The sequence below is a fragment of the Coturnix japonica genome, unplaced genomic scaffold, assembly GCF_054131305.1.
Source record: "Coturnix japonica strain WE unplaced genomic scaffold, WE-NBRP24 Scf048, whole genome shotgun sequence".
Classification (NCBI taxonomy): Eukaryota; Metazoa; Chordata; class Aves; order Galliformes; family Phasianidae; genus Coturnix; species Coturnix japonica.
The window spans coordinates 1198620-1220522 of record NW_028188951.1 but is presented as its reverse complement, the minus strand read 5'-3'; the positions used below and the strand labels follow the sequence as shown (position 1 = coordinate 1220522).

General features: G+C 37.7%; 1 protein-coding gene across 1 annotated transcript in view; it reads left to right on the top strand.

The window, feature by feature from the left end:
• SPOCK1 (SPARC (osteonectin), cwcv and kazal like domains proteoglycan 1) overlaps positions 1–21903 on the top strand; it is a 254894-nt gene that overhangs the window by 70692 nt on the left and 162299 nt on the right. Inside the window, exon 3 of the mRNA XM_015875879.3 lies at positions 9137–9182. Coding sequence (XP_015731365.2) covers positions 9137–9182 — 46 coding nt within the window. The remainder of the gene's footprint in view (positions 1–9136; positions 9183–21903) is intronic.

Here is a 21903-nt window from a genome sequence, read left to right as displayed (position 1 = left end):
AAGCTGCCTGAAAACAATTGCTTTCTAAGTATGTAATTTGAGTCTTTGAATGAAAATCCAGATGCAGAAAGAGTTTAGTGTCTTTCCTTCCAAATGTATGTTTTAAATATTACACCCATTGAGGGTATGATTTATTTAGCAGTATCTTTATGTGGGGGGTCGGTAGGGGATTGTTCTTAAACCATATTCATGGCGACAGCTCAATGTAGAGCACAGCGGCTTTGGTTAGTGGAAAGCAAACAAATGAGGAGGTGAGAAAACAATGCTGGAGTCGAGATTTAGACTTGTATAAAGCAATGGAGATCTATATTGACTTCACACAGAGGGCATTTGTAGTTTTTGTGTGTATTTGTTGGAACCATACGAGCATCACTAGATTCAGTGACTTATCACGTCTACCCCGTTGCTGATTCATGCACAATGGTAGTTCATAAATGAGAAATGAAGCTGCTTTAAGGAGTTTCACCTGGAAGGAACAGGATTATACTTCTGCTGTCTGTGGCTCTGCTCCTTGCTTCCTGCTGAGCTGGGTGCTGCTGTCTGAGGAAGTGGGAGTTAAGGGTTAGGTTAAGTTAAGGGTTAGGAGCCTTTCTCTGTCTGTGCTGAAGCAGCTGCACAATTTCAGTGGCTCCTCACAGGTCAAACTGTGAGGATCTGCACAGGACTCATAGCAAAGAGGATGTGTGTATTTTCTAAGAAGTAAAAACCTCACTGGTCTTGGCTGTGTTCTCTCTGTCCTCTGAAAAGTGTAACTTCATTGACATATGTTCAGTGGCAGACTTGTCTTCTAACTGTGTTACATAAATTCCAAGGCAGATAATAGAAGTGCTAAGAAGTGCTTTAACAGGTGAACCTCAAGTTTATTTTACAGACATATGTTCCTTGGCCTCCCAATTGGGCATTCAGCTTTTCTGCCCTGTAGCACTGGGCTTAGCTGTCTTGCTGGGAGTTCTCTGATGATTACCCACGCCCAGCTGCCCCAATTTCAATCTCCTGCTGCCTTGGCATCCTGTGATACATCACTCCTCCTAGTCCCAGAATTCTGCTGCTGGCCTCTTCTTTTTACTTGCCTGCTTTTTACCACCTACACACTCCCTCCCACACATCCCCGTTTCTGAGTAAGTGATTTTAAATGTAGGTTACTTGCTAGCAGTGGGAGCCCTGACGGGTGTTCAGAAGTTAAATCAAACGTGTTTGTTGTCAGAGATAGATATGGAGTTATGGTTAAACAGAGGTTTGCATCACATGCAGTAGGCATCAGGGAGCAACCAAGGGAGCTCCCCAGCACGTGGAAACAAACGTTGGAGGGATTAAGGCCTTACTAATTTATGTAGTCAGTTTCTATAGAGCTTCTCCACAGATTGCCACAGGATTTCCTTGCCTGAGGAAATCGTTTCAGTTGAGATGCTAAATCATCACTACATGACCTCTTATCCTCAGGCCCTGTTAGAAGTCAGCCTGTCTTCCCTCCAGCCCTAATTCCTCCTTCCCCTTACTGCAGATAGCCAGATTGGAGGCCCTTCACTAAGGTCAGGGAAAGGGATCTTAGGGCTGGAGAAAGCATTAAAAAAAGCTCTGCTGTGCCTCTGAGTGGCTGAAACACTGTGTGTAGGGGATAACTATTGTGAATTTGCAACCAAAAGTGCAAGTATATGTTCTATTTTTCAGTCTGGTCTTGAAGTTGTATCTGTTGGCAGTGCAGGGGATCAATGAGGACTCCTAAGTTTTGTCTTTACAGCTTTCTGTAAGCTGGTATGTCTGTGGGATGCGTAGAGGTACGAGAAGCTTGATGAAAGTAAGGTTGCTAAAAAATATTTAACTTTAGACAGGGAAAAGAGGCTTTTTAACACATGCTAATGAGAGGAAGAGTTCAGGCAGAAGTGATAATATATTTCTAAAGCCTAACTATTAAAAGGACCAGCAAAGAGTAATCAAGCCAAGGCAATGTTTTCAGTTTTAGGTATTTCAACACAAGCTGGAGCAGACAGTTGGTTGATTTGTTCCAGCCACCCAAATCTATCAGCTGTGAGTGCTGGCACAGTGCTGTGCTAAAGCAGCGATAGAGCTTCTGGCTCACAGCTGGCCCTCATTCATCCTGCTTGAAGCACAAGCAGAGTAGATGAGCATCTGTTTGCCCTCGTCATTGTAGACATACCCTTTGGCACCACTCTAATGGATAAACAAAAGTGATTTTGTTAAAAAAAAAAAAGAAATATTTCCAATTCTTACTATATTTGTCCTTCAAAAGAAAGAAACAAAGAAAAAGGGTAGGAAAGAAAAACAAACCAGAAGAGCAGCTGGAAGATTTCAGCATAAAAGGCCACATGGTTGAGTTCTAAACAATGAGTAGTTATCCATGCTGACAATGACTTAATGGTAACTTATTTGACAATTATTTTCAATTTTTTTTTTTAATTTCTGAAATTTTGACCTACAAAAGCTGCTGGCAACATCCTGCAGTAGGACAGAGGTGGTTAATCTTGTTTCCTAATGCAGAGTACAAGTAAAAAAGCCATTTTGATTTAGAAAGAAAAATGTGACGTTCTGGGTCACGCTAATCAGAAGCAGTTCTGCACATTAGCGGTAGCTTAACAAAAGGTCTGTGTGTTGAGAATGGAACATACAAGAGCGTAATACCTGGTCAAGGATTTTTTCTATACTAAGGATTTATTTGGATATTTATTTATATATTTCATATTGTTATTAATAAATCAATATTAATTTATTAAGCATAACATATGAGCCCAATGTGATCGCCTTAAGCCAGCCTTGCTTTCTTGCTAAAGCATGTAATGATATTTTTGTTGATGACTTTGCTACAGTACTCCAGAAAAGTTCTGATCTCAGACCTTTCACATCATGTGTTAAAGTGTCCAGGTACAGCCTGGGAATATTTCTTTCATTTTCACAAGTGTAAACCCCAACACTTTGGGCCTTTCTGGGAAATCTATCACTAAAGGGGTATTCCCTGCCAAGTCTAAATATCCACTGCTGTTTCCTTAAGAAAAAGCATCCTGATTGAGTGACTTTTTCCAGGAGAGACACAAAAGAAAGAGCTCACAGCCAACCAGAGGTGTCCTGACATGCTTAGGATCCTGGACTCAGCTCTTGACACTAATGCAGACTCCAGGCACTAGCTGCTCTCAGGAAGTCTTTATTCACCAATGTATTGGGTGGGTCAGATATTTTATCTTCCTCTTAAATAAACAAACAACTAACTTATAATATGCTGACACAAACTATTTGCCTTAAAAGAGGCAATAGGCCTTGGGGAGATGTTTATGATACAGGCTGGGTTGACTTAGCAAGCAGCAGCTGGTGCTTTAACTCTGCTCGATGTTGGAATGATCTTCTGTACCACAAGGTAGAGAGGCAGAAAATGCAGCTGCATCTTTCTGGAGCTAATTTTAAAAAAGTAATGAGCTGGTAATTACTACTTTTCCCAGCTGGTCTTTATGAGGGTAAAAGGTTTAATCATAGATGGAGGATGGAAGAGGAAAATACTAAGCAGGCTGCAAAGCGGTGTTATAAATGTCTCTCCTGGAGATACTTAGAAACGTGAGCTCTTGTTGGCTGGGAGGAGCTGGAAATGAAGATTACCCATATAAGGCTATTTGTCTGAACTTGGGGCTGTGTTTTTTTGTACATAATTTTGTACATTTATCTGGCAGGATCCATGGTGATGGTTTCACGTTGGCTCTGCTTGCTGCTGCCTCCTTCAGGTCTAGCCAAACTTGGGCAAGCAAACTGAACCCAGCTCACTCTGAAAGATACAAACTGAGGGGGATTTGTTGTGGAGGTTTTTCAGCTGGTATTTCATTTCTGCTTGATTTGTAAATAGAAGTTTAATTAAAGCGGTAAAATATAAATATTTATGCACCCATTTAGCTAATGTTGGCTTCTATTTATAAACAAGAGCATCTTGTAAGAGGTTCTTTTAGACAAGTGACTAAAGTAAGTATAGAGTCCCTCTGCGAAATTAACTGCGCTTCATTAACTCATCCAAAATATACGGTGTTTGGCAATAATTAAACCAAAAAGTGACAGTGGGGAAGGTTTGGTGGGAATAATGCTGGAAGTTCTTAATCTTTGGGAGAACCAAAAACCAAAAAAGGTTGAGTTGTTGTGGTTGTAAGGTTTTTGTTTTTGTTTTGTTTTTTTGGGGAGTGTTGTTGGTTGTTTCTACTGTTACTGTAGAGAAATGGAAGGTAATAGGGCAGAGTAGAGGTTGTGATGCAGTGGTGTTACGGTCAGTTTCTATTTGATAACTCTTCTAAATGACTTACAAGGCTTTATATCATGCAGGTGTGTTTCAAGGCTTCATTTTGCAAATGACAGCTATGGGCTGTTTGGTAGTTGGCCCATGGCTTGTTTTTTTCTGTCAATTTTTACATCCTATCTACAGAGATGATCATTAGCAGATGATTTCCATACCACTTTTTTTTTTTTTTTTTTCTTTTTACCAATGGGGTTCATTAATTTTGCCACTTATGTTTTGTCTTCTTTTTGTAACTTCATTACATGTTTTCTGACTGAAAATAATTATCTCAAAATAGAGGAGAAAGAACTATCATAAATTCAGCCAGTTTGCAAAGGTAACTGGCACTTCAAGGCTGAATTCACCTGTATATTCAGTGTCCTTGGATGAAATCTTCATAGAAGTGTGTATAAATCTCTGATGATATCTTTGGGATATTGTGTAAAGCAGTGAGGCCTGACAGCATTGTGAGCATTAAACTAGCACTTTCTAATACATTCTTTGCATGCTTAGTTTAACATATGATGATTATCTTGATTTACTTTTTTGATGGCATATCAGTCAGAGTTGGATGGATCTGACACCTAAGTGTTGAATAATAAAAGAATATTTTGGTCTTGTTAGGAAACAATAATTTATTGTACAAACTACAGTGAAATGGCTTTAAATGACTCAAAAACTTGTTTTATCTCATCTTATGACTGTGCAAATCACAATAGGGTAATGTAATAAAGAACTCAGATCTGAATCTTTCAATCTATGTTTGTTTTCTTACTGATTTTTCATTTCCTATGATTATAATTTATATCTTTATTAAACTTCCTGAGAGTCAAAGCTTGAAATAGAGCTTTGCATTGCTAATCAATTAATAGATTCAGAACTGAAAAGACAGCTCCTGTCCCATGTCTTGTGTTGGAAATTAGATCAGGGAATGCCTAAAGCTGGCCAGCAAGCCGTGCTGTGCACCAGCTCAGGTTATCTTCATTGCTGCCTCGGGTCAGTGTCAGACCCAGACAGCCAATGGACCACTAAACTTTTTACAAAGTGGCAGAAAGGCCAAAAGTCTCATCCTGCACACAGTGGGAATGAAACATAACTCAATATTTCCTCATGAATTGATGGCTGGGACTAGTTTGACAAAAGGTGACGCTGCGCTGAGTATTTATCACTGATGTGAAACTGGGGCTGTCAGGGACACAGGACTGGCAGCAAAGCTCCTTCACTGTACCCTTCAGTACATTTGTGCTCTGTGAGAGGGACAAGAAAATTCTAGAGTTTGTGGCTGACATTTATTTTCAGGTGTGTACAGAGGCCATGCTAATATATCACATTTCTTATAAAGCTGGGCTGAGCTAAAGCAGTCAGATCCGGATTGGGTTTGCAATATCAATTCGTCTCTTCTCATGCATGAATTTAGGTGTGCAGAGTCCCTTTGGCTAATTAAAGGATTTATATATAAAGTCACTGAACCATAAGCAAAACCCTCAAAGTATGAATTCTGTGCAAGGAGAGAGATATTTTTGCATATTTGTTCATCAGAAATACTTGTCTCTTGCTGTTACTTGTACTGAAATGGATCCGTTCCTACTTTTGCCTTCCCTTCCCATTCCATCGAATAGCCTTTGAAGTCAGTTATGGGAAAAAAATAGTTATCTGCTATAGCAGATGAGTATGAGGGAAATACACCTAAATACACCTCCTGGTGCTTTGGTCAGCCCAAAGGAAATGAAAGCACCTTTCATGGTGGTTGGTAGGAGACAAACATGCTAATAATGCAGCAGCTGCAAACTGGGCAATGACAGCCAAGGTGGGAAGGGCAGAAGAGAAAAATGTGAAGGCTAAGGCCATCTGAAACAAGGGATTTCATATTTTAAAGGGTGCTCAGGATATAATTAGTGAATGTCATATCTTTACATTGTTTAATTTCTTTCTTTCTTTCTTCTCTCATTTGTAATGCTTCCGTATTCAGGAAGTTGAGGTAGGTTTCCACTTTTAACTTGTAAATATCAGTATTTTATAAATATCACAATGCATATTACGTTTTAAACTCTGATTGCCAACTATTGATAGTTCTGAATAGAACATATTAATACATGCTGGTTATTAATATGTTAATTTTGGTTTATTAACATGTTAATATTAGACCAAGAGAGTAGGTTTGCATGTTGCAGCAGGTGTAAGGTGTCTTAAGCACATTGATAGCTTTCCCAGTAGGAAGTTCCAAAACAGCTTTGTGTAGTCACTTTTTGCATTACAGTATTTTATTGAATATGAATGTTAAACTCTTTAATCAAGTTCCTTGCATTTATTACTTTTTATATTTAACAGCATACATATTTAGAGCACCATATATTGCTATACTTAGGAAATGACTGCGAAATGATGGTATTCATTTGGGGATGTAACAGACTCTCCTGCTAACAAAAGTCATTTCTAGTAAAGTTGGAAGTTCCTGCCATGTCTAAGCATAGAGCCCCATCTGTTTTTGAAGTCAGAACTTTAGGTGGTGTTTAAATGAGGTGGAGATTTTCTGCTCAGCCATATCTTCAGGGTGAATTTCACCTTTACAGTGCTGTAAACATTCAGCTGCATTTCTCACTAGCATCCATGCTGAACTGAAGCTCTAGTGCCATATTTTCTGATTTCATGCTGGCATAAATTGTTTTAAAGTGCATTTAACCAACTTGATTTAATGTACGAATGGTCATTATTTACTCCTATACATACTAATGACTTCTGTGTGTGTAAAATATCGAAGATTTTCTCTGTTCCGCTCTTTAGCTTTGTGGGTTTTTTTTCCCCGTATCTTTTCTCATGTGTTTCCTTACATTAAATCCTGTAGTTACAGGCATATTCCAAAATAAATACAGCTTTAATTTTCAAAACAGAATGCAAAAGGTGAAAAGGAGAATGAATGACGTTACACAAGAGATGGGTGCTTTGCTGTGGGTTGGTTCTTTTCTTCTTTTTCTTTTTGAGCAAGGTGCTTTTTCTTTAAAATACTCCTTTGAAACGGAAAGTGAGATAAACTTCCTTTCCAATCCTCATTTCAAAACTGGCTCCATATGCCGGCAGTATAAGAAATGTTTCTTAGGGTTTGAATTATTTAACAGTTTCTGATGCTGAAAACCAAGCAGCAAAGCAACACCTAGAAGAGAAATTGTACACAGGGAATTAATAAATAAATAATCGTGTTTCCTGAAAGAAGTATTCTGCTCAAAAGTCTTCAAACAGAACAATAACCTTATTCAGAAGAGTTATTAATGCTCAGTGAATTTAGCAGAGCATCATAACCAATTACAAAGCATTGTGTCGCAATGAGTTATGAAAAATATTCTTTATTCTTACTGTGCAATATCCTCACAGTTCATGAAGTCAGCACAAGCATTTAGCAAAAATATACTTTGAGAAAGGAAATACTTTTTCCTGTGATAATCATCCAGCGTTGCAGCCAGTCCGCTCGTTGCAGGTGGCATTTCCCATTTCCTGCCACCCGAGTTGCAGGACAGCAGCCCACTCTTCTCTATGCTGTGTTTGTGCTTCCCAAACACAGCCCTCACCAGGGAATGCACTGCTAGAAGGCACAGCATACAGTGAGGACATCTTGCTCTGCTTGCAGCAGCTCTGTGGGCTGTTCTGAACCTGGAAAGCAAGACAAAGTGACTTCCAGTCTCCAAATTGTTCCAAGCTGTGTTGATAGGATAGCAAGGGAGCATGTGAAGTTCAGTTAATGGGAGATAAATGGTAAGCAAAGCCCTATGGAAAAAATAATTTAGGCATCTTACTCACACCAATGGGTTTTTCAGTTACCATCTTGCCAGGAAAAAGAAACCGAAATGCCATTCTAATTGGTAAAGACATCTCTTCAGAGACAGCCATCAAGAAAAGATTGTAGAACATAGGAAATATTAAAAAGGAAATAAAGATTAATATGCAGGAAAATATAACAGTGATATGGAAATGTTCCATGCTTCCTCACTTGAAATGCGTTTTTCTGTTGTTATCACTTCCTCTTGCAGAGGACACAAGTGATATATACAGAATAGGCTGAATATTATGAGTAAAATGAATATTGCAGTTGGGTTTGATTCCCAGTTCTCCATAGTGTGGGGTTGGTGGTTCTCTGAAGCGAGTGAAACTGCTTTCAGGTAAATATTTGCTCAGTACATAGAGTGTAAATTAATCAGGCACACAGAAGGGTCTGTAGAAAGGCTGGAAGAAAAACCCTTGTTTGCAACAACAACCAATTGACCAATAGCTCTGATAATTCCTACCTTCTTGGCTTTACAGTACAGTCTGAATTATGTAAAACAGAACCTGAAGAATTATTGTGGAATCTTATCCTTACATCTGCTTTAAGGAGTCCTAAAAGATAAAATCTACAAAAGCAGTCACTGCAAATATTTGTGTATGTTATTATAATTAAAGTGTAGTGCTTCTGATATTACTGCTGTATATCTGAATGTTCACAGTGGTGAGATTTATGTCTGTCCAAATAATATGTGCATTTCAGACTCTTCTATGCTGGTCTTTTACACTTTGCTGGCATGCTTCATGTCACATTATCTTTATTATCAAAAGTTGTTGGCTAATAACAGTTATCAGGAAGTCCATAATTAAGGGTATATTTTGAAAAGTAGTCAGAAGATTTGATGTACTGAATGCAAGGGGGTTTTATTCTTCAATTTCTAGCTTGCATTTACTACTTTTCAGAGCATAACCTGTTACTAGTTTCTTCTGATTTGGGCTGAGTGTGTTATAATCCAAAGATGAGCTGAGCTGATTCTTTTGTAGTTTGGTTATGTAAAATTGTACCAAAAAACTTATATTTTTCCTGATTTTCCTTTTTTTTTTTTTTTCTTTTCTCTCCCCATTTAGGATGATTATGTCAGAAACTGGAATCCAAACAAGCCTTTTGATCAAGGTAAAGTCAGTATTTTGTGATTGTTTTCTGTCATTTTTTGATATCCCCCTATACTTTATACTTTTCTTGTTCCGTCTGTCCCATGCACTCATGAAGAGCTATATTCATACTCACACCTCACTCCCAATTTAGTCACAGCTTGAGGTGTTTTATATATAAGTGTTTGACTCATTTCTGTATTTTTTAGCTGTGTTTTTAAATCCACATCCATTCCAGCTTATTTTCAATGATGATATCTATATACCTACTCTGTAACCATGAATCTCAGTAAAAAATGCAATGTGAAGCAGGTATGCTCATGTAACTATTCTTTCATGTTAAAAACTTGTTAAGCAAATGTCATAAATGTAATTACTGCATTTCCTAGCACTCAAGAGGACATTTCTTTGAAGCCAGTTGTAACGTGTGAAGTATAGAGCTGATTTTCAAAAGAGAAGATAATGGAATATATACCACTGATTCAGAGTCTGTCAATGACTTTTAGCACTGCTTTTGTCATGGTGATATGCTAAGTTATAGCAGTTATAGCATAGCACCAGCAATTTCCAGACTATCAACAGAAGATGGGAAAAAGAAATAAAAAAATATTTTGATTGCTGTGTCCAGAGTAGCATTGAAACAACAGCCATGCCAGGAAGGACTACTTTAATTTACAGTTTAAATGGTATTTCAGGTAGTTTCATGCTGACTGTTCTCTGCTAGCAACAGGCTTTTCAGTGTGGTAAAAGACATTCATTCTAAATGTCGTAGATTGACATCACTGGAAGCGATAGTAGCCCTCATGTTGCTGGAGATGGTGGATTGTATTGGGTAGTTGGTGTCACATCCATGTAAAAAAGCCCATTGGTTCATCCTCTTGTAGCTGGGCATGGAAGTTGTGCAAGCCAATAGCATGACAATGATTTTTTCCTTTTAATCAGTATTGTTTTAACTCGGCTATTTGTTATGAATGTCACTCTAATACCGCCTTTCTGTGACACTGGTTATAGTTCCATACTGGAGCTGCTTCAGTGAGTGAATATTCAACTTTGTGTGTTGTGTATTTCATTACTTCATGGAGCTTTCTAGAGAGGTGATTTGTGGTTATTTCTTGTTTGCTTTTTCAGGATAAATGTTAACACTTGCACAGTTTCTTTTGGTCTGGTAGAACCAATTAATACCTGTTTGATTTATAGAAGATGACAGCACGCTGTATAAAGTGCAGATTCATTCACTTCTCTGTTTGCCTTTTGACGGTTGCTTGTTTTGCCTGTGTGATGTTCATTGAACTTTGTATAATGTGGTTGAGTGCTTGAGGACACATGTGACGTGAGGATATTACAGCTGTAAGAACACAGGTGGATGGTGGGCTTTTTCCCAGTCCCTGAGGCATGTTTAGGATCCTGCATTTCTTTAGCTAGCTTTCATGTGATATTGAACATCGTGCCTCTAATAATGGCAGTGTCCTAGAATTATCATCAAAACATTCCTCTGTACTCCATTATTTTATCCAACTATAGAGCTCTGGAATTTATAGTGCTATTTTGTTGGGGATTTTTTTTTATTTTTACCAGATATTATCCTAAAACCATTTCAGAAGGAGTGATAATATATACAGCAACTACAATGCAAATGAATTGCAGTGATGTGAATCCCTTTCGTAGTCCTCTCTCTCTCTTGGATACTGCTTTCAAAGTTCTGTGGCATTGAAAAGGAGCACAAGGCTTCCATATCTGTCTTCAAATTTATTTGTGTGTATAGTCTATGTGCTTTTATATTCGGACAGATATTCCTGCATGCAAGCTGCTCTGGCAAATTATTGAGCAGGCAGGTAGGGTTTTTTCTTTTTCTATTTTGCTTAAAAATAAGAATTAAAAAGAAAAGCCACAAGGAAAAAAAAAAAAAAAAAAAAGAGCAAAAGCATCTTAAGCCCCATGTGGAATTAAAGGAAATTGCAAATCAAATAGCAAAACAGAACCACAAGTTATTTTAAAGCAATATTTACACCTCTGGAAATGAAGTAGTATGAAATTTTACTTGCAGAATGTACCACAGTGAGATGAAAAAGGGAATCAATTAGGGGAGAAAAGGAACAAATGAATGAAGGGGTAAATAAATAAATGGTAGACCACTGGAGCAGATGAAACACTAATGCTTTCTTTATTTGCTTTCAATTTGAGCATCAGCAGTCATTTATTTCACAAACTAGACATAAAAGGGAGCAGCTTTGTCAACCAGACTTGAATCTCTATGCTTAGGAAGGAAAAACCCATTGGAGTCTCTGAGGACACACAGTTACTTTTGAAAAATTAACTTTACATGAGTTTCTACATTTCATTGCTATATTTCATGCAATGTGTTATTATGTCCATGTAGTTCTGGGGACATACACATATTAGAGCTGAAGAGGACTGGTTCTCTGTCTCTACTGAAATGGAACTTCAGTTTCAAAGGAAAGGGGAAGATGATGTTTTTGTCAAGGTATATATCCACAGAGAGATTTTCAAAGGCATTAGAGGGATTTAGGATTACAAATCCTATTGACTTTGAATAGAACTTATGCTCCCACCACTTTCAGAGTTCTTATGACCTTCTGTATTCCCAAGAGGTAAAAAACAAAAAGGTAAATCCTGGCAAAATATTGCAAAGAGATTTTGAACTGACATGCTCTAAAACTGTCTTGTTCATTCTGTTACTGAGATTTCTGACTCAGGGCAAAAACACGGATCATTTTAGAGTCTGAAATCACACACGGATACCTTGAAGCGATACAAACAATCGTACATCTGATAAAGATTCCTGTCTCTTTACGAAGAAAGGGATCATTACTCTTTCAGTGTGAAGTATCTCCCAGACTATAGGTAGCCTTTCTTCAGAAGGCAGAGTGCAGACAAGACAGTGCTGTCTGAGGAAGATACTCTGCCCTGAATGGATATTCCTGCCCTGCTTTTGTCTCGTTTGAATCTTACGAACAGATTTTATTTGGCCATAGATCATTCTTTTTGACAGAGAGGCCACTGCTTCTCTTGGCCATGGTAACATTCGCCCTGGCAAGTATGTTAAAATAGCCAGTCATACCTTTCTGAGGATTCTAGAAATCCCTATGGATCTGAGGTGGATCCAGATACTGATGAGACTAATCCTCAACAGACATATCAATATAAGGGTTTAGAGTTGCACACTTGTGGATATGCTGTGTATATGTAGATAGCATACCATTTAAATAGGAAGTGCCAAGACAGTTGTCTATATTTAGTCTTTTCTTCTCCATCCTCCCTGCTCTGATGTTATTTTCTGTGTTGGGTGTTAATACCATCTATGATTTTTCTGTGATTCTGGAGATAGAAAACCTTTTTTTCTGTGTGTATTTGTTGGGATTCTTTTATCCCAAGCTTGTGTGCAGATCCCATGGTACAGAATTGTAGTGCCGTGCTCAGCAGTGGGTCTGTGTTCTCCCTACAGCTGTTTTTGAGAGATATTCAAAAGGCAGAATTTCAGCTCACAACAAAAAGGTGGTTCTTAGAATGACTGGGGAGAGAAAAAACTCCTCTTGTGCGTGAAGGAAAACAGCCTGCTGCCTCTCTCCTGGGCTATACAGGTTATGAGTGTCAACTCAGTAGGCAAAAGGTAATTTAGCTCAGAGCCCTCTCTTTGGAACAGGTCTGCAGTATTTTCACATTGAAAATATATTTCTAGATTCCACATTCATGTTTTAAAATCATATAGAAACCAAACAGTGCAGTCACTGTGAAGGCTGTAGATGGTTAGATACTGGCTAGAAGTGATCTCCTAAAGGCAGCCAGGTGATACAAAATGTGTTGAACAGCTTTAAAAATGAACTATAGACAGAAGTCTTGGAAGTCAGCAGAGTTCTACTTCTAGGCTTGTATTTCATTTGCATCTTTCAAAGAAGAGTGAGCTGGGACCAACCAATGTGATATTCCTTTCTAAAATTAAAAGCTTTCTTTATTCAGCAGATTGAAGTACTTAATTATGCATTTAAAAACAATACACTGCAATCTAGCTGTCTTCTTTCTGCCTGTGATGCAGAGATGTCTGCATCTATGTCACGAGGAAAAAAAAACACCTTGTTTTGGAAGAAAGCATAAATGGTTTTCACTGGAACAAGCCCTAGAGAGTTGCACAAGGTGTCTTTGCATAACATGGCTTCTCAAGGGGATTCAACTTCAGTGCTTCAACTGCACGTAGGCAGTACCTGAGTAATCAGAATTTATTTTTAGCCTTGCTACTAGCTCAGATTTGTTTTCATCTTGAAAGTAGGAGAAACCAGTACAAAGGTGAGCATCTTACTGACCAAGCCAAGCTAACAAGGCATTTGGGCTGCAGAAGAAAGATGAGCGTATAGCCTGAAAATGATTGGTAGTCATTAATATTGAACTCAATTCTGTCAGAGCTGCTGAAGTCAGAAAGCAGGAGAGTGGAAGGGGCAGGTTAGCCATAGTTTTTAAAATATGAATCAAAGGATTGTGTGGGGATTTCTTTGTTGGGTTCTTCTACTTTTTCTTTAATTTTTGACAAGGTCATTTCAGTGTTCTTAAGCAGCTTGACAGCTGAGTTGACATATTTTCCCAGTCTCCATTGATTCTGGGGGAAGAAAAGATGGAATCAGGGAAAAAGTTTAGCATAGCACTCGCAAGTCAGAGATTTTGGTACATGCACAGTAATGAAATGTCTGAAGTTCTTCACGTTGACAGACTCACCACAAAATTCATGCACTGTTGTAAGTGAAAACTGTTTAGTGTATGTTTTAAGTTGCTGAACATTTCTACTAAAAGCCAACTTTCAACAGTTGAATTATTGGTAGATGAATAAATGCTGTTAATTTTTATGGTAATATATTCACATAATATATAAGTACATTAAAGTAAAGAGTACATTATGCTGGGTTTGATGTTGTATGACTGGGGACAAATTTGCCTGCTGTATGACTTTATTATTTCATGAGGCATTTTTGCCCTAAGGATAGGAATGGTAGAAGAGATGGGATGCCCGTTGCAGAGCGGATACACAAGCTGTGAATCCAAAACATGTAGGCCATAATTATTAGCAAAAAAAGCACACCTGGAGAGGAAAAAAACCACAATTCTATTGAACTATTTTTTTCCCCCAAATTGCACCAAGAACTCTTGAATTGTCATAATGTCTGTTCGGCTCAGTGCAAGTCTCACCCTTTCCATTTTCAGAAATAGTCAGGACATTCCCCTGTGTTTCCCACTCTTATCTTTATTTTCACTGTCTTTATTCCCAGTCCTTTTCCCTAACATCTGAGAAGCCTGGGGAGCCTTTGCTCTCATTCTCAGGGCTTTCATTTTGGACATTGTAGTGGAAAAAAATCCCAAATCCCTGTTCTACTGTACTGTCAAAATCCTCATGTGCCTTAACAGGACTTACCTATGACTGACTCTGATGTCAGACATGCACATGTAGACCTGACTATCATTAATAACTACAAGCACGATGTCTTTATCACTTCAAAAAGAATTCCCCTTTATGAGCATTAATGAAAGGCAGAACTGGCAAAATACCCTCACTTTTAAAGAGGAAACACTGCTTTTCAGTGGACTGTGGCCTCCACTGTAGCATAACCTGTGACTTTCACAGTTCAGTAGCCCCATGGAAGTGAATTTGTTGAATGCAGAACTTTATTTCTAGAGACAGATGTATTGCTATTCATGTTCCCACTCCTTCTGCATTGAATTGTACTGAATTCTTTCTAGTATCTGACTGGCAAGTCCAGACTCCAGAAACCCTCTGGCTTCCTGCAGCTGTGCACAATAAAGTTGGCCTAAAATTCATAAGCCTTCCAAAAGCAAAAAGACAATAATGGTAAGCCTGTGATGCTGGATGAAAATCATAGAACCTACAATTACTTTTGAACATGTAATTTTCTTTTAGCCCTGTTAAGATGTTCTTTCAGAAAAGCCTGAATAAATTCCTTTCAGAGAGTTTAGTACAGTACGCATCTCTAGCACAAATATATGTTAGCTTTATAATAAATGTTTTCCATTACTGTGCCTCAGATGGCACATTTCAACTAAATAACTTATTTTGCAATATATTCTTTGACTGTATTTGAATTAGTTTTAGAAGCTTATTCATAGGACAACTGCACATGAATTATGCTTGTAAATCTTAAGTAAATCAGTAGAATTCTAAAACATGCTAACTGAATCAACAGAATACAATAGCTGAGATACCGCATATGAAATATACATCTTCTCTCAGATGTATTTCAAGCAAATTTGACTGCTTATATCCTCCAAGCAGATGCACCTCTTAGTGTGATAGAAGTGTAATATTAATTTACTTACAAGCTTGTATGCAACCCATTTTTTCTCATTAAATACAGCATTGAAAGTGACGGAGATGGGATCCCCATCTGTGTAGTATTATAGCTGATGTGCTTTGAACTCAATGATCAATAGGTTGCTTGCCTAGAATTTTATTAGCACGTTGGGAACACTTGTTAGTTTGGTCAATAATAGCACTGACTTTCTTTTAAAATCTTTTATTTCACTGCTTGTAGAGCAGATAATTTTTCAAGGAAATTTGTGCTTTCCCCTCGTGCTTGTTTTGGTCCCATTGAAATAAATGCATCTTTGGGAATATCATATGGCCCAGCTCTGCTCTCACTGATATCACTTTGTAAGCAGCAGTTTCCTTCCTTTGGCTGCACTTTAAAGGGATAGGAATTCATTCTTTGAATCCCCCCTCCCAACGTATCATTCAAAGCAGTTGCTTGGGTTTCTATTTTAGTTTTGCCTTGTTCAGTCTCCTGCTTTGACATTATTTGGTTTAAATCTCTTGCTCTGCCATCCTGTACGTAAAAGTAATTTGCACTGTATTTAAATGTGCTAATATAGTTGTGAGTCAATAGTAACCATTATTTGACTCTAACCAAAAAGAGACATTCCTGGGGAGGGAAAAGGTAGAAGGCAGAAAATGGGCATTAAAAGATAAAACTCAAACTTTTTAGGAAGACAGTATCCAAGTAAAATAAGCAGTTTCACAATGAGATTTCAGTAAACAGCGCTTGAAAGGAATACGTTTGAGGGGAGTAATTATTAGGATAATTGACATTTCCTTAGTGTAAGGGGCACAAAAGCAAACTATCTGAATACCAAGGGTTTGGTTAATGATAAGGTTCTTTGTGACTTCAGTGGCAAAGTGAAACTAGGTCGAACTCTTAAAGGAACAAAAGCTATGGTACGAAACACAGAAAAGCCAGGTACAAAATGAGGTGATTGGAAATGATTTAAGATTAACAATTATCTATGAGTGTATTAGAAAGTAGAGAAAAATCAAACTAATGAATTGCAGCCAAGCATTAGGAGAAGCCTTTATAGAGGCAGTGCCAGGAAGGGATAAAGCGTCATAACTTGTCTTTGCCTTACCTTTAACTTAAAAGGTCAGCTGCAATCAGATGGGTATCACAATTAATATCCTCTGCTGAAGTTTAAGACTATGGATTAGGGAAAGAACAGGCTTGAGTAAATTAGATGTCTGCAAATCACTTGGGATTGATCTAAGGGTTAAGTGAATTGGCTGAAATAATTTTGGAAGTACTAAAAGTTATCTTTGAAAACATGGAGTTGTGGAGGCCTCGGAAAGCACCAGTAACATACCTATTTTAACATACCTATTTTTCAACTGGGATAAAAGGAGAAAAATGGTAATTTTATCTCATGACTTGATACTGAAATCCTGAAAAAAAGCACCAAAGTAAATATTAAAGCAAATGCTTGTTAACATCAAGAAGATAAGGGGATGAATAAAGCCGGTGTGAATGTCAAACAAAATCTATTACTCTTCCTGTGACATTTACAGGCCTTGAGACGCAAGGATAAACTTGCGTTGTCATGTATCTTGACTTTAATAAGGCTTTTGGCATTGGTTTACATTGCTGTCTTATAAGCAAGCTTAAGAGGAATTGTCTAAAAGAAATAATTGTGAGGTGGCTACAGAGTTTGGAAAGCTACATTCCGGTTTTAGGTTTCAGTGTTCTGTGTTAGGCTGGAAGGATGAATTGAGTACAGTGATCTATTGTGGGTCCAGTATTGTTCACCTCTTTCATTAAATTACAGATGTTGAAATTAGTATTCTTATTAAATTTAGAAATGTAGCCAAGCTGGGAGAAGCTGTGCACATATTAAAACAGTAATAAAATTCAGGATGGCCTCAAGACATTAAGTAAATGGTCTGAAAACAAAGGATGAAGTTCAGTCAGGGCAGATGTAAAGTTCTAAGCTGGGTAAGATAACTGCACAAAAATAGATGAATTATAATTGGACAGTCATAAATTCTAACTGATAGCCATAGAAAAAGATCGGGGATTACACTGAATTATGAATTGGCTATCAGTCAACAATGTTGTTCTGTTGCAGAGGAAGCAAATGTTACATTGGCACATGAAACTAGGAGTAATCTTTAGTAAACACCAGTAAGGCTTTGGCTGGAATGAATTGTCCAGATTTGATTACCAGCCTTCTAGAATACACTGAATCAATTGGAAGGGACCCAGAGAAAAGTAACCAATGATGAGTGTTACTTTCAGAAAGACTGAAGGAGAGGAGATGGCTATGGGGAGTGAGAAATAATCCTATTTTCAATAGCAAAGCAGTGGAATTGTGCACAGTGTATCCACTGGGGTAGAACAAGGAGCCACATTACTGCAAAGATGAATTTTTGCCTTAATAATGACAAGAATAGTTAAGCATTGTGAGAGGTATTTTGAAGTCTATAGAGTCTGTGTTTGAAGGTCTTCTGAAATATGTTAGACAAATGTCTTGTGAATAATGACACAGGTGATCTAGCTACAGGGAAGAGAAATGGAAACAGCAACCTTCTCAGAACTGCCATTCGAGCACTGTGATTCTGTAGTTGCGTGGTGATTAATGGAAGCCAGTTCATTTCACTGAAAGAACACAGAAGAAATGCTGAACAAGGTCTTCCTTAAAATAGATTTCCAGTAAAAGCAAGGAAGGGGGAAAAAGGATGAACAGGTATCTCTGACAGACATTTTGGCACCATCTGCAAAAAATACGGTTTCTTGTTTAATGGGAATAATGTGCATAAGCTTCTAGACAGCTACTAACCATAGTCATCACAGGCTTGCAAACCCCCATTAATGTTAACAGGGACTGGCAAAAGTCTGTTCTACTCAACTACATCTTCCTATCTCACTTGCTTTCTAGTACAGGAAGACATCCTGTAGATGATTCTGGGATGGGGTATTAATGGTTTCTTCTGACCAAGCAAGACCATGCTCTAACCCTAGTGATTCAGATTTAGGTGAAAATCAGTTAGGTATTTCTGTTCAATCTATTACATAAAACATGACAATGCATGTATAGTTAGGATTTAAATCTCCTTCTGCTATAGGCCTATATGCGCAGGCCACCAGGACATTAATTGAATCACAGCTATTTTCCTTCCTATTCTTATTGCTTGAGATTAAACATATTTGCATAAAATACTAATAACTTGATGAAAGCTGGCTACTTGCACTCTAGCTTTGCAATCCTTAGTCATTTCGAAAGTTACCTGAAGCATAAAAATGATACCTCAGCATTACACATCAAGATGAATAACTAAAAAGAAAGGCATGTCTTTGTGTGTTGTTCCGCACTAAAAAGTTCCCTAAAAATAGTGGTAAAAACAACTATCATGTTGGTTGGCATTGTTTAGTCATTCAATCACAATCTGTCTTTTCTCTTTGTGTCCTCTGCTTGCAAGGTATCAATGGATTTTGTGATTAATGTGTATCTTCATGCTGTCAGTTATTGGCTAACAGCTTTCTCTAAAGGTCTTGTTATTCAGTGTTTCGACTTTCCATACGTTGTCTTCAAAGCATAAGGTCAGGAAAGCTGTATCTGAAAGTGAGAATTTGTCTTGCACTGTCCTTCATGAAACCTCTGTTGGAGGATTTGATCTATTTTATCTAGGGCATGTTGTCTAGAATCATTGTTATGTATGTGCATCCTTGCAGTGCCTCTGTAGCCATATGAGAGGGAGGCATCCAGATGAATTGCCTCCCCAAAATGAGGAACTATTGTGTTCACTTTAACCAAAAAACAGAATCAAATCTATGAGAACTTACTGTTCCTTGGAAAGCTTCAGGATGTATACAAAGCAATTAATTCACTTAGTTTCTTACCTACCATCTCATTCTTAGCAACAGATAAACAGAACTCCATAATAAATGAACATACAGATAAGCAATCCTAGGGATCATTGCACATTGCAGCAATCTTTAGTGCAATGTAAGGAACCTTTACTGTAATTATTTTAATGTGATATTTCAGTATCTTCATGCAGTTTCGAATTTAAAAGCGTATATCAGCAAATGCATGCAACTGGTCTGTAAGTGCAGAAGTGTATTTGCTGCAAAGACTACAGCATCTCAGCCTGTTTGTGTTCAGTGAGGACCTTTGCAATGGTCTTTCATATTTAAAACCAAGAAAGGAGGATTTGCTGACTTTGGCTCTAGATTGCCTGTAAAACTGAGAAAGGGAAGAAGTCCTGTTGTGCGTAGTGGTAAAATACAGGGCAAAAAATGCTAACTTCTCTCTCATTAGACCATAAAGCTACATAAGAGAGTTGTGTTAGATTTAAAAAATAAATAAAAATCTAGCCACGATTTGTTAATTCCATCATGAACTTCATTGCCAGTTGTTTTTATGGTTATAGTGAATTCTCTCCAACCCACAAGACCAGTTCATCCTCAAAATGCCAATATTAGTAATATTAGTAATATTAGTAATATTAGTAGAACTGTAAAATGTTCATCGTCCTGTGCCAATGCATTTCTTTCCCTCCTTTCCTTCTCCTCCATTTTTTTCTCCATTTTGCCTGAAATACAATTGGCACAATAATCACGTGGTGATTGTCTGCAGTGTGTTCCTCTGGAGGCATTGTAGTTTTGTCTAGTTCTTCCATTTGCTGTGTTCTCAGTGTAAGCTGTATTTAATTGTTCTCAGTCTTATCTGCCTAACTGCTCCTGGCTTCCTCATTATTCTGTTAGCAAAATGTGACTTGATATTTCAACAAGCATTTTTCATTTTCTTTACATATCTCCTTCTGAGCTACTTTTTCATTGAGTGGCACTGTAAGTGTATTTTCCTACACAGGACTGTGCCAGTACCATTTTTCCAATGCCCATAAATAAATTAAGTATACAGTGGCTTGAAAGAGGAATTGCTATCAGCTGGTGTTCTACTACCTACACAAAACATTTTATCTTCTTTCAGTTTCTATTACTGTCCTCTCCCTTGATTTTGTATGGGAAATTTCATTCCCTGTCAGCATCGTGTGGCACGTTTGTGTGTAGCATACTTGATGTATGGAACCATTGCAAACGCCAAGCGTGGGTAGCTTGGCTTTTAAAATTGCATTGAAGATGAACTTTCTGACGGATGCAGCTGTTTATATGAATCGAAAATAGGTCTGCTTGTATCAGTCACATCTGCCTGGTTACCTGAAAGCCAGTTGCCTAGTCTGCGGTAACTGTCCAATGAGTCTTTAGTACACATTGAAAGGAGTTTTTAAGATTAGACAGCGTATAGGAAGCTTTGGGGTTAGCTAAGAGTATTAAAGTTTCATTCTGTTGTTTGCAACAAGAAAATGGCCGTACTTTGTCTATTTATTTGCATCATCTTTTTGAACAGTGCAGAATATTTGAGGATTTTGTAGCTAAGGATCTGGCAAATACATAGTGGGGAAAAAAAACAGTGATTTGGGGTGAAAGCCAAGGGAGATGAGAATTTGAGATACTGTCACTTTATCTTCGTTTGAGCTGGGGAAGAGAGCTGAGCGAAGGGGAGATGAAGTATGCAACAGGTGATGCTTAACACTTTGAAACAGAATCAGATAGTTTAATAATGGATTTTGTGTGTGACAGCCCTTTGGCATCGCTGATTTTCACCTGCCCATTAGTATGCTCTCTGTTTTGTCAATCTAGCAAGAAGGGAAGTGTCTTTTGCTTGCTCTTCTGAAAGAACTGGATTTTTGTGATCTCTCTGCAGCTTTTAAATTAAAAATTATTATTTTGAATTCAAATAAGGAAGCGGCACTCTCCAGACTTCAAGATATGAGGTTCACCTCTAGTTAGCATTCAGTGAAGGAAGGGATGGCATTTCAGTAGATTGCTGAAGCAATGCAGCACAAGGTGGAGACTTTGCATTCTGCAGGGAGGAGAGGCCAAGAAGGGAACATTCAAATGTGTGTCTAGAACAAAAGTATTTCTTTTAAGAACTATTTTAACTTTTTGGAGGGAATGTGGACATTAAACTCTGTTTTGTTATCTCCCTCCATGTGTTTGTCCATTACGTTGGTACAGTATGATGTTTCCAAAGGAAATGATTAAAGTCTGAATTATTTTCCAGCATGTTTTTTTAAGGCATGAAATAATTATGGAATAATTATAAAAGGTTATTCTTACAGGTAGGCAATTTCCTCAACAATAAGAACTTCTAGGCTGAGAAATTAATTTTCAGCATGCTACCTAAATAAAAGGTTCATTAAAATCTTCATATGGTTTGTAGTGGGGAGCTAATAACAACATTTTGTTTTCTATTTCAATTATGGTAGCTGTGAATTAACTAGCATTTTAATAAAAAATAATAGTAGCATTTGTTTCCCATAGAGTGCTGTGAATTTACGTGACATGTCTGAAACATATAAAGAGCCTAGGGTGTGGATGTGTGGTGAATGGATTTTGTTT